Source organism: Octodon degus, unplaced genomic scaffold, assembly GCF_000260255.1.
Source record: "Octodon degus isolate 3935 unplaced genomic scaffold, OctDeg1.0 scaffold00037, whole genome shotgun sequence".
Taxonomy (NCBI): domain Eukaryota; kingdom Metazoa; phylum Chordata; class Mammalia; order Rodentia; family Octodontidae; genus Octodon; species Octodon degus.
Genome location: NW_004524613.1, coordinates 5,038,889 through 5,052,475, shown reverse-complemented (window position 1 = coordinate 5,052,475; position 13,587 = coordinate 5,038,889). Strand labels below are relative to the sequence as shown.

Sequence of the window (13,587 nt, the reverse complement as noted above, 5' to 3'; positions counted from 1 at the left end):
ATTTTTTTTCTGTTGCTCTTTAAGATAAAACACCAAACCCCATAATTGGCTTCCCCTTGCTGTTTTCCATTGTCTGTCTTCTCTTTAGCTTTCACCCAAAACTGTACAGTTTGCCCCCCCCTAAAAAAATACATACATACATACACACACACACACACACACACACTTCAGCAGTTTGATATTAATAAATGTCTGGAATCTAATGGCCACCTCTCTGACGCACTTTTTGAATATTAATGTCATGTTTTTCAGTACAGTATCCTCAGTATGCTGCCATCTTTATTCTGGAATTTTGCCACGGTGCTATGACTATTATATAATATTAACATCATAAAACAAAATTTGGTAGAGTAGCTCCATCTAATAGTTACTCAATCCCCAGTACTGCAATAAATAAATGTTACTAATTAAATATTAATAAAGTTGTAATTGAGATATTAAATGTACTCAATATCAGGGTATATTCATATGCTCCATTATGGTGGAACCAGGGATTGAACTCAGGCCCTTGCGCTTGCCAGGCAAGTGCATATTCTACTGAGCCATCTCCCTGGCCCTCATATACTCCATTATGGAAAGCATGAAATCACCATCCTCACATATTCTCCTTCCAATGTCCTTTACAATACTGCTAAGTCAATCAAAGTCACAACTTCCTTATGAATAACTACCAAGACTATTATTATACAGTCTTGGATTGGTGATGTAGCTCAGTGGCAGAGTGTTTACTTACCATGTGCTCAGGCCCTAGGTTCAATCCTCAGTACCACAAACAAATAAACAAATAAAATTATATAGTGTCAACATACCCTTTTAAGAAGTTTCTCCAAGTGGTGACATTTTAGGTAGTTACAGTGCAATGTCAAAAAACAAACTACACTGGTACATTTCTCTTAACTATACTATTCAACACCATTTTTAAAAGTAATTCATTTACATGAATATATATAATCCTATGTATTTTTATCTTGTGTATACATTCATGTCATCACTACAATTAAGATGTAGAACTTTCCCATCATAACATATGAACTCTCTTACATTACTGTTTATATTTACACTCACCTCCCACATATCTTGTCCCCTGACAACTACTAATCTGTCATCCACTTATAGTTTTGTCATTTTGAGAATGGTATGTTAATTTAATCTTGAAGTACTGTCATGATTTGAGTATTTTCCAAGGGTTATAAAACTTTGTCCTCAGTGTGGCAATGTTGGGAGGTGGTAGAACTTTAAGAGCCAGAAATGAGTGGGAGGTAATTAGGTTACCATGGGTGTGCTCTTAGAAGGGACTTGAAGTCTCATCATTAGCTTCCTGTCTGTCTTGCCACATGATCTCCCTTCTCAAATGTACTCCTAACATTGTGATGATGCATGTAACATAAAGTCTTCACCAGAGTCAAGCAGCAGCCTGCACCATGCCCTTGAACTCCTACTGCTATGGGCAAAGTATCTTTTTTTATAAATCCTAGCCTCAGATATTTGGTTATAACAGAAACCAGAGTGATACAGGTATAGAATCTTTTGAGATCAACTTCTTCATTAGGCATAATGCTTTCTGCTCGGTGTGGTGGCATATACTTCTAATCCCAACTACCCAGAAGGCTGAGACAGGAAGAATGTCAGTTCAAGGGCAGCTGGGGCAACATAGTATTTTATTTCAAAATAAATAATAAAAGAAGGGTGGGGATGTATCTCAGTGTAAAGTCATTCCTCAGGTCTACCAAAAAACAACAACAAAACTACACAATGACCTTGAGATCCATGTAAATTACTATGTTATCAATAGTTCATTCACTTTTTATTGCTGAGTGATCAATATTTTTAAGTTTTGGAAAAGTAAAATAATTTAAATTTCCAATTAAACTGTATCTTAATGCACTGACTTAGAACATTTGGGGATTTTAATGCATGTTTGGCACTGATTTAAACTGATACACCATAAATCTTCCACCTATTCATTCAAACAAAAGTAGATTATAATATATACACATTATAAATGACACCTTGAAGAAAAGTATCCATGTGACTTACCCCATCCAGGTGGCAAAGGACCAAGGGGATCAAATTCTTTATTTTGTGATGTAGCAAATAAATCTTGATTCTACAAATAAGAAAATGGTGAAATAATAAACATTATTTCAGAGCAAGCTTAAATTATTTGAAAGTAGCAGTAAATGTTTAAAATTTTTACTTTGACTAACTCTTCTATGTTAATATCTGTAATCTGAGCATGAAATCACAGATCTCATGAGGACATCATTGAGGACAGCAATGTGCAATATAACAACCATGGTTACTTTTCATCTTGTTCATTCATTCATTCATTCATTCATTCATTCATTCATGTATTTGGTACAGGGTCTATAGGGTGCTCAGGGTCTCACTACGTAGCCTGGACCCCTAGTGACTCTCCTGTGTTCAACCTCTCAAAAGCTGGGATTACAGGCTTGTACCACCACGCCCAGTCCTAATAGTCATCTCAGCCCCCCACCCCCAGGATTGAACCCCTAGCCCCTGTGTCGGCATAAGCAAATCTTGTTCTTTTAAATGTGTATTATCTCTAATGTCTTATCCATTATTATACTCCCTTTTTTTATTTTTTCATTTTTTGGTGGAACCGGGGATTAAACTCAGGCCCTTGCACTTGCCAGGCAACTGCTTACTCTACTGAGCTGTCTCCCCAGCCCTATACACCCTTTAAAATAAATTTAAAAATAAAAGCTAAAAAGGACAAGGAAAAAAAATAAGGTTTATTAAAAGGAAGAGTTAATGTTTAATTGATCAGTCCTGCATATCTATACCTGGTAATCTGGGCAACAAATTTGATAACCATTGTTAATTTTCTATTCTTGTTTTGAAATTCTGTGGCATTTGTATTATTTTATGTTGCTTTGTTTCTATTGGTATTTTTCCCCCTCTCTTTAAAATAAAAAAAGAGGGCCAGGGAGATAGCTAACTGGTCTAAATGCCTGCTTAGGCAAGCTTAGGCAAGAGCAGGAACCCCAGGGACCATGGTTCAAGCCCCGACCCCAGGGCAGGCTGAGCCAGCCACAAAAATAAAAAAGCTATTAACTAGCTGGGAATGGTGGCACACCCTTGTAATCCCAGCACTCAGGTTTGTTGCAAATTCAAGGCTAGCCTGCATTACAAAGTGAGCTCGAGGTCAAGCCTGAACTGCATAGCAAGACTGTCTCAAAAAAAAAAAAAAAAAAAAAAAAAAAGCTATTACTAGAGCTGGGTATTCAGCTCAGTGGTACAGCACATGCCTGAAAACTTTGAGTTCCTTATTTTGATTTCCACTACCCCTCCCCCTAAAAAATGCTCTGTTAGCAGGAAGTACCTAGAAAGAGTCCTTGACCCTTTTAACAACAAAAAGACAAAAAATGGTGGATCTGGGCCCATGCAGCAGTCCACTGGGTCATCATGGCAGTAAGTCAGCATGGTGTGGGAACAGAACCAACGAGGAAACTAACTTCTGTCTTGTTTCCCCAGGTTAACTGCAAACTTCCTCTTTCACTTTTTCGCATGTGCCAAGCCTTCTCCAGTCAGTGCCCACACCATATGGCCCATGCAAGCTCCACTCCCAACCCAGCCTGATAAATTCTTTGTCTCCCTGCCTTCTCCCTCAGGGACCTTGCTTCTCTTTGGCAGCCCTCCTGCACCAAGCAATAAATGCAACCCAGCCTGATAAATTCTTTGTCTCCCTGCCTTCTCCCTCAGGGACCTTGCTTCTCTTTGGCAGCCCTCCTGCACCAAGCAATAAATGATATACTTTCTCCCGCTTCTCTTTTGCACCAAAGGAAAGAATGTTACACTCATTTGGGCAGCTAATATATTAAAATGGAAAATGACATAGCTATTGTAATGTTCCTCACCACAGCCTGCCCTGAATTCTCCAGGGTGCACTTTTATCTTCCTTTTTTTTCTTTTATTCAGCCCAAGCTCAGTCTGCAAAGCCAGTTTCTCCCTTTCCACTTTCATTTTTTTTTTTTTTTAATATACTTTGTCACTAGTTTTTCTTTTTGCTTTTTTTTTTTTTTTTTTTCCACTTGCTTGCTTGGTTCAATTCTTTAAAGTAAGAAGAGGGCCAGGAATATAGGTCAGCGGCACAAGTGCCTGCTTGGCAAGTGCAAGGTCCTGAGTTTGAGTCCCTGGCACAAAAAGAGAGGGGAGGGCGGGGAGGGCAGGGGGAGGGGGAAGGGAAGGGGGAGAAGAGAGAGCAAAAGTGAGCGAGAGAACAAGAGAGCGAGAGAGCTAGCGCACATGCATGTGCCTGGAATCCAACTCCAGAAGGAGAGGTGAGCAACCCAAAACCTGATGTTTATTTGGTTAGCCACTCTTAGAAGGTGCTGCAACAAGACTATGGAGAAAAGGGGGGGAAAAAAAAGCCTAATTAAAGACTATGAAAGGGGCTGGTGAGATGGCTCAGTGGTCTAAAGCACCTACTTAGTACAAGCTAAGCTAAGCAAAAACACAGGAACCGCGGTTCAATCCCCCAGCACCACATGCCAGCCAGCCCCGCCCCTCTGGTGGGCTGAGCTGGCCACACACACACACCCACACACACCCACACACGCAATAAATAAATAAATAAATAAAAATAAAGACTATGAAAGAAGGGTTGGCCAGATAGCTCAGAAGATTAAAGCACCTGCTTAGGCAGACGCAGGGGCCAGGGGTTCCAGGGGTTCGATCCCCAGGCCTGCCGTACAGACACAACCCCCAGGACCCACTGAGAAGTAACTGAGACTGGGCTGGGCGTGGTGGCACAAGCCTGTAATCTCAACTCTTGGGAGGCTATTAACAGGAGGATCACTATGAGTCTGATTTCCATAGTGAGACCCTGTAGACCCTGTACTAATACATTAAAAAAAAAAGAAAAAGAAAAAGAAGAAAAAGACTATGAAAGATATTGTTTTACTCTGGTGGACTCTAACAGGGCTGATACCAACATCAGTGAAGATGATAGCATTGGAGAGCATCAGTGTCTCTAAAATGACTGCAGTTGGTTTTCTATTTTTTTTTATTTAATTTTTAAAACTATTTATCTATTGGGGCTGGCAAGATGGCTCAGTGGTCTAAAGCACCTACTGGGAACAAGCTTGGGAAAGCACAGGGACCACGGTTCGATCCCCCAGCACCACATGCCAGCCAGCCGCGCCCCCTGGTGGGCTGAGCTGGCCACACACACACACACACACACACATAAATAAATGTTTAAAATTAATTTAAAAAAATAAATAAAAAAAAAACTATTTATCTATCTATTTATTTATTTATTTTTTAGAAAGGGTCTTACTACATGGTTGAGGCTAGCCTTAAACTCACTAGGTAACCTAGGCCTACTTCCAATTCATGGTGATCCTCCTGCCTCAGCCTCCCAAGTGCTGAGATTACAGGAATGTGCTATCATAATTGGCTGCAGCTGATTTTCTTGTTTAAATTCTACATGTTACACAAATTCACCTTGTTTGGCACAGAGTATCAAGTTTCTTATCAAACTAGTCACTGCTGGGCATACTAGCAACCACCTAGTATCCTAGCATTTTGGAGGCTGAAGCAGCAGGATTGTTGCAAGGCCAGCCTGGGCTACACTGTAAGACTGTCTCAAAAAAAGAAAAACAAAAATATACCAAACCAGGGGCCGGGGAGATGGCTCAGTAGGATAAGCGCTTGACTGGCAAATGCAAGGATCTGAGTTCAATCCCCAGTTTAAAAAAAAAAAAAAAATTACTGGGGTAAATTTTCTTCTTAAATGTTAAAAAGTAATTCAGCTCCATTAATTCTGTACAGCTACTTAAAAGTCAGGTTTTCTGAGACTGAAGTGTTCAAATATTCTAATCAATTAAAGACAGGCATACTTAGAATTGTTTCATTCTTTTCAAACTGCTTAGGTCTATTTTAATCCTTTTATTCATGAATTTTAAGTTGTCCTACCTCTTATTTTTGGTTTATTTTTTTAACAATAATAAAGGAAAGGGGGTTGAACTTCAGAAAATTACAGAAAGGAAAGAATAGCCCACATACATAGAATACTCCAGATAAGTCTAAAAATAATATTGCTAAAAGTAATACTAACAGCAATAACTGGATTATCAACTCCTATATGAACCATCATTTTAGTGCTTTACATACATATGCAGGAAATGCTTAAAATCTGAATTAGTTTTTTTTTTTTTTTTGACTTAGTTATTATAATCAATATGTCAACAGACTGCTCACCCCATAAATGAATCTCTGGTTAAACTGCTGCATTGCTCCTTGCAGTTGACTACGCTGTAGCTGCCACTGCTCATAGTTCCGGACAGACTCTACTGTTGGCCTCTGCCATGTTGTTGTTCTTGTGAAATGGTCAACATAATAAATACGCCCCACGTTGTCAACCCGCCTTTCCCAACTAAATCAGAACAAAAACAAATTAATTCAATGAATACCTGCAAAATAGAAGATATTACCTTGAGAAACTACTTCTCTCTTTTTTTTAACTACTTTTGATTTACCTTATTACATATTTTTTCTATTGTAAGTGAAATTAAAAGGAACGTTTCCAAAACTGTATTTGGTAAAAATCCTTAAGATGTCGTATCTGTATCTTTCAAATTTAAAGCATAGTTAGTCTCTAAAAAGTAATTAAGAAAAAAGTTGTTTCTTTTCAATGATCCTTTTGCTGCTGTAATCACAATAGGCATACAACTTGCATATAAAGCTTTCACAGGGGCTGGGGAGATGGCTCAGTAGGATAAGTGCTTGACTGGCAAACACAAGGATCTGAGTTCAATCCCCAGTTCCGCAAAAAAAAAAAAGCTTTCACAGACAACAAAAACTACTTTTGCACAAGAATATAATTACCTTCTACTTAAGTAAAGTCTGATACAATTAGGTGGATGATTTCTACTTAGGAGACCCTTTAGAACTGCTTCCAATATTTTGACATTATAAATAAAATACTTTCAATACATCAAACTTTCTTTTGAATTATTGCTTTAGGATAAATTTCCTACAGGAAATTACTAAGGATATATATTATTATGAAGAGATTTCTATAAGAAGTATTATTAATTTATTCTATGGGGGGCAGATAGCTCAGCAATAAGCACCTGTCTGGCAAGCACAAGGTCCTGAGTTCAATATCCGGTGCCAAAAAAAGTATATATAACACACTATTATCAGAAATGTTAAAATAAATAAATAAAATGTTCCTCACCATCATTTGGCATTTATGTAATTTAATAAGCAAAACAGTAACTTTTAAGAGTATGTTGGGGCTGGGGAGATGGCTCAGTAGGATAAGCGCTTGACTGACAAATGCAAGGATCTGAGTTCAATCCCTGGTTCCACAAAAAAAAAAAAAAAAAAAGTATGTTTTCAAGGTTGCATGGCTGGGGAGATAGCTCAGTGAGCCAGGGAGATAGTTTAGTAGAATAAGCACCTGCCTGGCAAGCATAGGGTCCTAGTTCAATCCCCAGCACCGCAAAAACAAAACAAAAAAACAAGGTTGCATATTTTTCCATGTTTGCTACAGACCTCCAAGATCTAAAAAATATCTTTTCATCCAATTATTTTATGTAATATAAATGTTTAATATCATGTATTAATATATCCCAACTTTCCCAATTACTCTGCAAAAGATTATATACTAAATTTTTCTATCACAACTTTATTGTAACGTATAGGTGATGGCAGCTATAATTTTTATTCAGTTAAATAATTACTTTTGAAAAAACTAATCTTAAAATTTCGTTGCTGGGAGCCAGGTAAACAGTTTAGACAATAAATATGTGGAAGTTTTTTGTTGTTTTTGAGGTGCTGGGGTTTGAACTTAGGACTTTACACATGTAGCAAAGTACTCTACCACTGGATTTTATCCCCAACCCAGAAAATCCGAAGAGCTGTTGAATCTGTAGGTCAGAAATTGGTGAAAACAGAATCATTCATTATGTCCTGTGAATAAATTCTCTATCTTTTAAGATTACACCTACCACTGAACAAAGTGAATCAAAGACTGAAAGGAAGAAAATTAAGGATGATGGGAAGCTGTATATAGTGACAACTCTTATTTCTGAATAAATACTTGTTTACGAAATATAAATTGAGATACTTACCCAGGAGGTAGAGGTTCAGGTCTATCCCACGTTGTTCTTTTTTCTACATGATCTACATAATAAACACGCCCACTGTGGTCCACTCTCTGTTCCCACCTTAAACACAACATAAAAAGAATAGCAAGGCATATGCGTGAGCAGTTTGGGTTTTCCCTAAAATGACCATATCACATATACAACTGAAGAAAACAAATATTCTAATGCATAAAAAAATACTAATAGAATTTAAATAAGGTCAGAAATGTCATCTTCGGAGCTGGGGAGATGACTCAGTGGAATAAGTGCTTGTCTGTCAAGGGGAGGGGCCTGAGTTCAATCCCCAGTTCTGCCAAAAAAAAAAAGCTACTCCTAGAAATGTCATCTTCTACGGATGACACAGAACAGGTGAGATTTCTTCAATATAAATATCTATTCTAGGAGACAACTTGTATTTCTAGTTGACATCAGTCCACCAAAGAGACCTAAGTCAATCTCGGTTTGGCCAAATTATAGTCAGGATTTGAGTGGAAGTTTACAGACTGCCCCACGTACGAATTCTAGTAGGCTTATTTCCTAAATGAAGACAAGTAAAGCACCACAGCTTGGAAGTTCCAATAATTTCTAAGAACACTCAGTTCATCTTTAAACACAACTTTCAAATTTAGTCTCTTGGGCCGGGGAGATGGCTCAGTGGAATAAGTGCTTCCCTGGCAAGCGCAAGGGCCTGAGTTCAATCCCCGGTTCCGCAAAAAAAAAAAAAAAAAATTTAGTCTCTTAGATAAGTTTTCAAAAAGAGCCAAATACCGATATATTATACTCTGTGTAACAACTAAAATTCTCATCATGAAAGCTTATTACATTATCAGTCAATTAATTATGATTAAAACTCTTGAGGGCTGGATTAAATTTAAAGACTATAATGTTTGTAATATATACATATAAAAATTATACTTAAAAGAGTACTTTTCCAGAAAAAGAGTATTTTTCATTTATAAAATGAACTACATTTAATAAGTAAAAGTTAAAAAGGAATTATGAGTACCAATTTCCCCAGTTTATTTATTTTTTTGGCAGAACCGGGGATTGAACTGAGGCCCTTACGCTTGCCAGGGAAGCGCTTATTCCACTGAGCCATCTCCCCGGCCCCAATTTCCCCAGTTTAAATTATCTATTATTACTTTCTTATAATGACTATGATAAAAAAGTTATTTTGACTTTAAGATGGGATTTTACTTCTTCCCTCCAAGGGAAAAGAAAACCTGAATTACATGATTATTTTATTCCTTGGTCTTGGATAGCTTTCTATGATTCAGGGTCCTTCAATTTAAAAAAAATACTCTATTTTGCTTTAGAAATGAGGTATGAAATTTACAAACACAAATTTAACTTCTTTAAATTTTGAAAGTCCCAAAATCAATTACAATTCCTTGAAGATAATTATTAACAAAATGCAGTATTGTTTTCCTAAATAATATATACATGCAGAAGCCTAAAGAAAACAAATGTGAACCAAAAAGGTTATTTACCCAGGTGGTAGGGGAGCTTGAGTTACAGGATTTAATGGCCTGGGGCCTGAGCCTCCAGATATAGTAAGAGGAATTATTAATCCAGATGCTGTTCCTTCAGATGTATTTGTATTTGTGTTTGCTGGTGGCAGAGAACCTGTACTAGATCCATCACTTTCAGAAGTGGCAGATGGTGAACCATTGACAGACACTATAAAAAAGATTGGGGTAAAAAGGAAGAGAAAATTTTTTATTTTCTAAAACCTAAAATCACAATAGAATTAAACTTTAACATCATCACATTCTAACCAATTGAGCTAATGATTAGGTGAGAATTTAACTTTAAAAATAAAAGATACATAACAAAATTTAAGATGTGGAAACACAGTTAAAAATTAAACAAAATAATGGCAGATAGCCAATGTTCTTGCTTACTAGACTTATGTACAACTTCTTAATTCCCATTTATCCTATGCCATATTTTTAAGTATAAAGCATATGCAGATTCTGATTTCATGATACTTCTGGAAATAAAAAAATGTATTGGCTGATGATTGTGTTCATGATCAAACCCAGGGCCTTGAGCATGTTATTGAAATGCTTGTCTTTTTTTTTTTTTTTGGCAGAACCAGGGATTGAACTCAGGCCCTTGCGCTTGCCAGGGAAGCACTTATTCCACTGAGCCATCTCTCCAGCCCCTATGCTAGTCTATCGAGCTATAACCCCAGCCCAATAAAAATTTTTAGAATAAGAAAGCATTCATATTGCTTGGTATTTTAAGATCATTTAGTAACTTCTCAGATCTTTAATTTCCTATGAAACCATGTAATTTAGAGACTAATTTCTTTTTTAAATTTATTTGGTGTAGGGTCTTGCTATGCAGCTCAAACTTGTAGTGATCTTCCTGTTTTCAGCCTCCCCACTACTGGGATTACAGGCACGCACCACCATGATGGGACCCAGTGGCTGGCTCAGCACGCTCAGAGCCAGGGCTGACGTGGCATGTGGTGCCAGGGATCAAACCCTGGTCCCTGTACTTGCCCAAGCAGGTGCTTAGTCCACTTAGCTATCTCGCTAGCCCAATCTGTTTTTATTTTTGTTTTGTGATACACAGAATTGAACACAAGACCTGGCACATGGTATGCAAACAATGTACCACTAAATACTAAACTACATACATTCCAACGGTTTTGAGACAAGGTCTCATTAACTTGCCCAGACTGAGCCTACACTTTCAGTCTTCATTAGTCTCTGGAGAAAGTGGCATTACAGGTGGATACCACCATGTCTAGCTAGATAAGTTTTGATACTAGTTGTAAGATGATTGATCTGATTGGTGAACTATACTCTTACAAACAGCCCCTGAGTACATCTTCAAGAAATACCTGCTGACAATTTTTTGTTGTTGCTGTTTTAGTTGGAGCTTCACTATGCAGTTCAGACTGGCCTTGAACTGTGTAGTCCAGGCTGGCCTTGAACTCACAGGCATCCTATCTCAGCCTCCTTCATGCTATTATAACTGGAGTGCCACCAAACCTGGCCCTTAACAATTCTTAAAGAAGTCATTATTATAACAAAGAAGATGTATGATCTTAAAGACCTATGATATATTATTAACACAGCTATGGAGAATGAGAAGATACAAATTCCAATATAAACTCACTTAATAAAATGATTCGTGTATTTATTGCCTACTCCTTTCTACTTTGAAAATTCTAATTATATGAATATAAGTTTCTTGGTTGTGACACAGTGAACTATTATAACTGATCTGTAAATTCTTCATTTTTATTTTGGACAATTTTATTGTTATATTCATTTATGTTTGTGAATAATTTTTTTCAATTTGCAATCTATTAAAAAAATTAAATAAAAATAAAATGATTTTAATTGGAAAGATTCTCACCCTGACTAACTATATATACTGATACCTGGGAACTAAGCTACTGCACTGCAGATGGTAATTTGTAACAGTTGTTTCATGATGGGAGTGCCTGTCATTGTGGTATTCTGAATATGGGCGGCTTGTCATGACATGCCATTTACTGCTAAGATGTCTCTCGGGTAGATGGATGTTCAAGAAGAAGGTGGTGGTGAAGGAAAGCAAGAAACAGGAAAAGGAATATTGTGGGACTGTCCTGCTTCTAGGTTGTGTATGGTGAGATTTTTGGACTTATGTGCAAACATGAGAAGCATAGAATTCTTTATCCTATTTTTTAAAATATAATCTAATTTTTAAATGTTTTTTTTATCATATTCTGTAGGGACTTAAAGTTCAACATATCAATACTTGATGAAAAATACCTGTTCCTTATTATGCCTAAGATGTTTGAAATGCAGTGAGATAGTGAGGTTAAGATTGATAGCCCAAATCATTTGATAATAACAATAAGCTTTTCTTCTGAATGGTTAACAACCTAAGTTTGCAGACCAAAATTAGAGAAAAAGGAGGGATACAAGGAAAGCCAACATTTTGGCCCTAGCCTTCTAAGGTCAATTAAGACTCAGGACATATGAGAACTTGTACTGTAATGTCATGTACCTCGGTAGTGTCCCAAATTTTCTGATCAAGAAGATTATGGGGCCAAAGAGGAAAGTGATCGATGACATAGAGTGTGCCTAAGGAGAGTCACATGGGGAGAAGATACTCTCTCAGGCTTTCACAGAGAGCACATTGGCCAAGCATTGGCCGTGACTCATCCACATGGCTGCACCGATAAAGGTTCTACAATCTGAGGTACAGGATCTCAGGACAAATCCTGAGGGCATTTCACTGACCTTCTCAGACCAAAAAGCTACAACTCTTGTTGCATAGGTCCTGCTTTACCTTGGTCTTAACCATCCAGCAGAAAAGTATGAAGACAAAATTATAAGAAATAAAGCCATGCTGTTAAGTTGAGCTGTGGGTGACTCAGGTCAATAATTTCTGACATTGCCAGTTAAACAGAAGACCCAATACTATTATGGGCTACTGGACTCTTCTAGAATATTTTGCTGAGTTTACATACCTATAATATTCAATAACGGAACTTAGAAAAAATGGGGTATACAGATGAATGTCCATTTTGTATCTGTGTATTCAAAGTGGTTGGGATAGATATATAGTTACATTCTGTTAATGAATAGAATGATTTGTTCTAATGGTGTTTGTAAACAGGATCTCAAGTCCGCATCTTGTACAGCAATTAACCACTAAGAAGAATATATGCAGTGTATTATTTGTTGAAAAATAAAAAAAAAAATAATAATAAAATAAAATAAAAGAAAAAGAAAACAGGAAAAAAAATAAAAAAAAAAAATGATTTGTGGACCACCAATTTATTTTTCTGATAGTATTTGGTTTAATTGTTTTGCATTCCCTACCCACACACTATCAGAGGAAAATAGTAGAATTTAAGATTTAAGATTTGTTCTGGCTAACAGGAAAGAAATATTCTATCTATAGATGTTTACTTTGATACTACCTAAAATGTCTCCATTTGTATTACATTTTTTGCTTTAAAACATGATTGTTGCCAGGCATGGTCTCAGCACTTAGGAGGCTAAGGCAGGAGGATTTCTATGAGTTCAAGACCAGTCTAGGATACAAAGTAAATTCAAGGCCTGCCTGAAATACACAGCCAGACCCTGTCTCAAAAAGACAAAATTTTAGGGGCCGGGGAGATGGCTCAGTAGAATAAGTGCTTCCCTGTCAAGCGCAAGGACCTGAGTTCAATCTCCGGTTCTGGAAAAAAAAAAAAAAAAAAACTTTTAAAAAATAAAAAAATTTTAGAAGACCAAATAAATAAATAAAATGTGATTTCATTTACCATTGCTGGGGTATTTGACATTTACTAATTGTCGTTTTGCTTGTAATCCCAGCATTAGAAGGTTGAGGCAGGAGAACTATTGTGAATTTGAGGCCAGCTTGGGTTACATAGTGAGTTCAAGGCCAGCATAGAAAACAGAGCAACATACATGCCAGCCAGCCCGCCCCCTGGTGGGCTGAGCTGGCC

At 37.1% G+C, this 13,587-nt stretch overlaps 1 protein-coding gene across 1 annotated transcript in view; it reads right to left on the bottom strand.

Annotated features, from left to right (window-relative positions):
* Positions 1-13,587, bottom strand: part of Itch (itchy E3 ubiquitin protein ligase) — a 134,887-nt gene that overhangs the window by 57,925 nt on the left and 63,375 nt on the right. Inside the window, exons 9-12 of the mRNA XM_012514656.2 lie at positions 9,614-9,803; positions 8,109-8,204; positions 6,229-6,403; positions 2,038-2,107 (exon numbers count right to left, since the gene is read on the bottom strand). Coding sequence (XP_012370110.1) covers positions 2,038-2,107; positions 6,229-6,403; positions 8,109-8,204; positions 9,614-9,803 — 531 coding nt within the window. The remainder of the gene's footprint in view (positions 1-2,037; positions 2,108-6,228; positions 6,404-8,108; positions 8,205-9,613; positions 9,804-13,587) is intronic.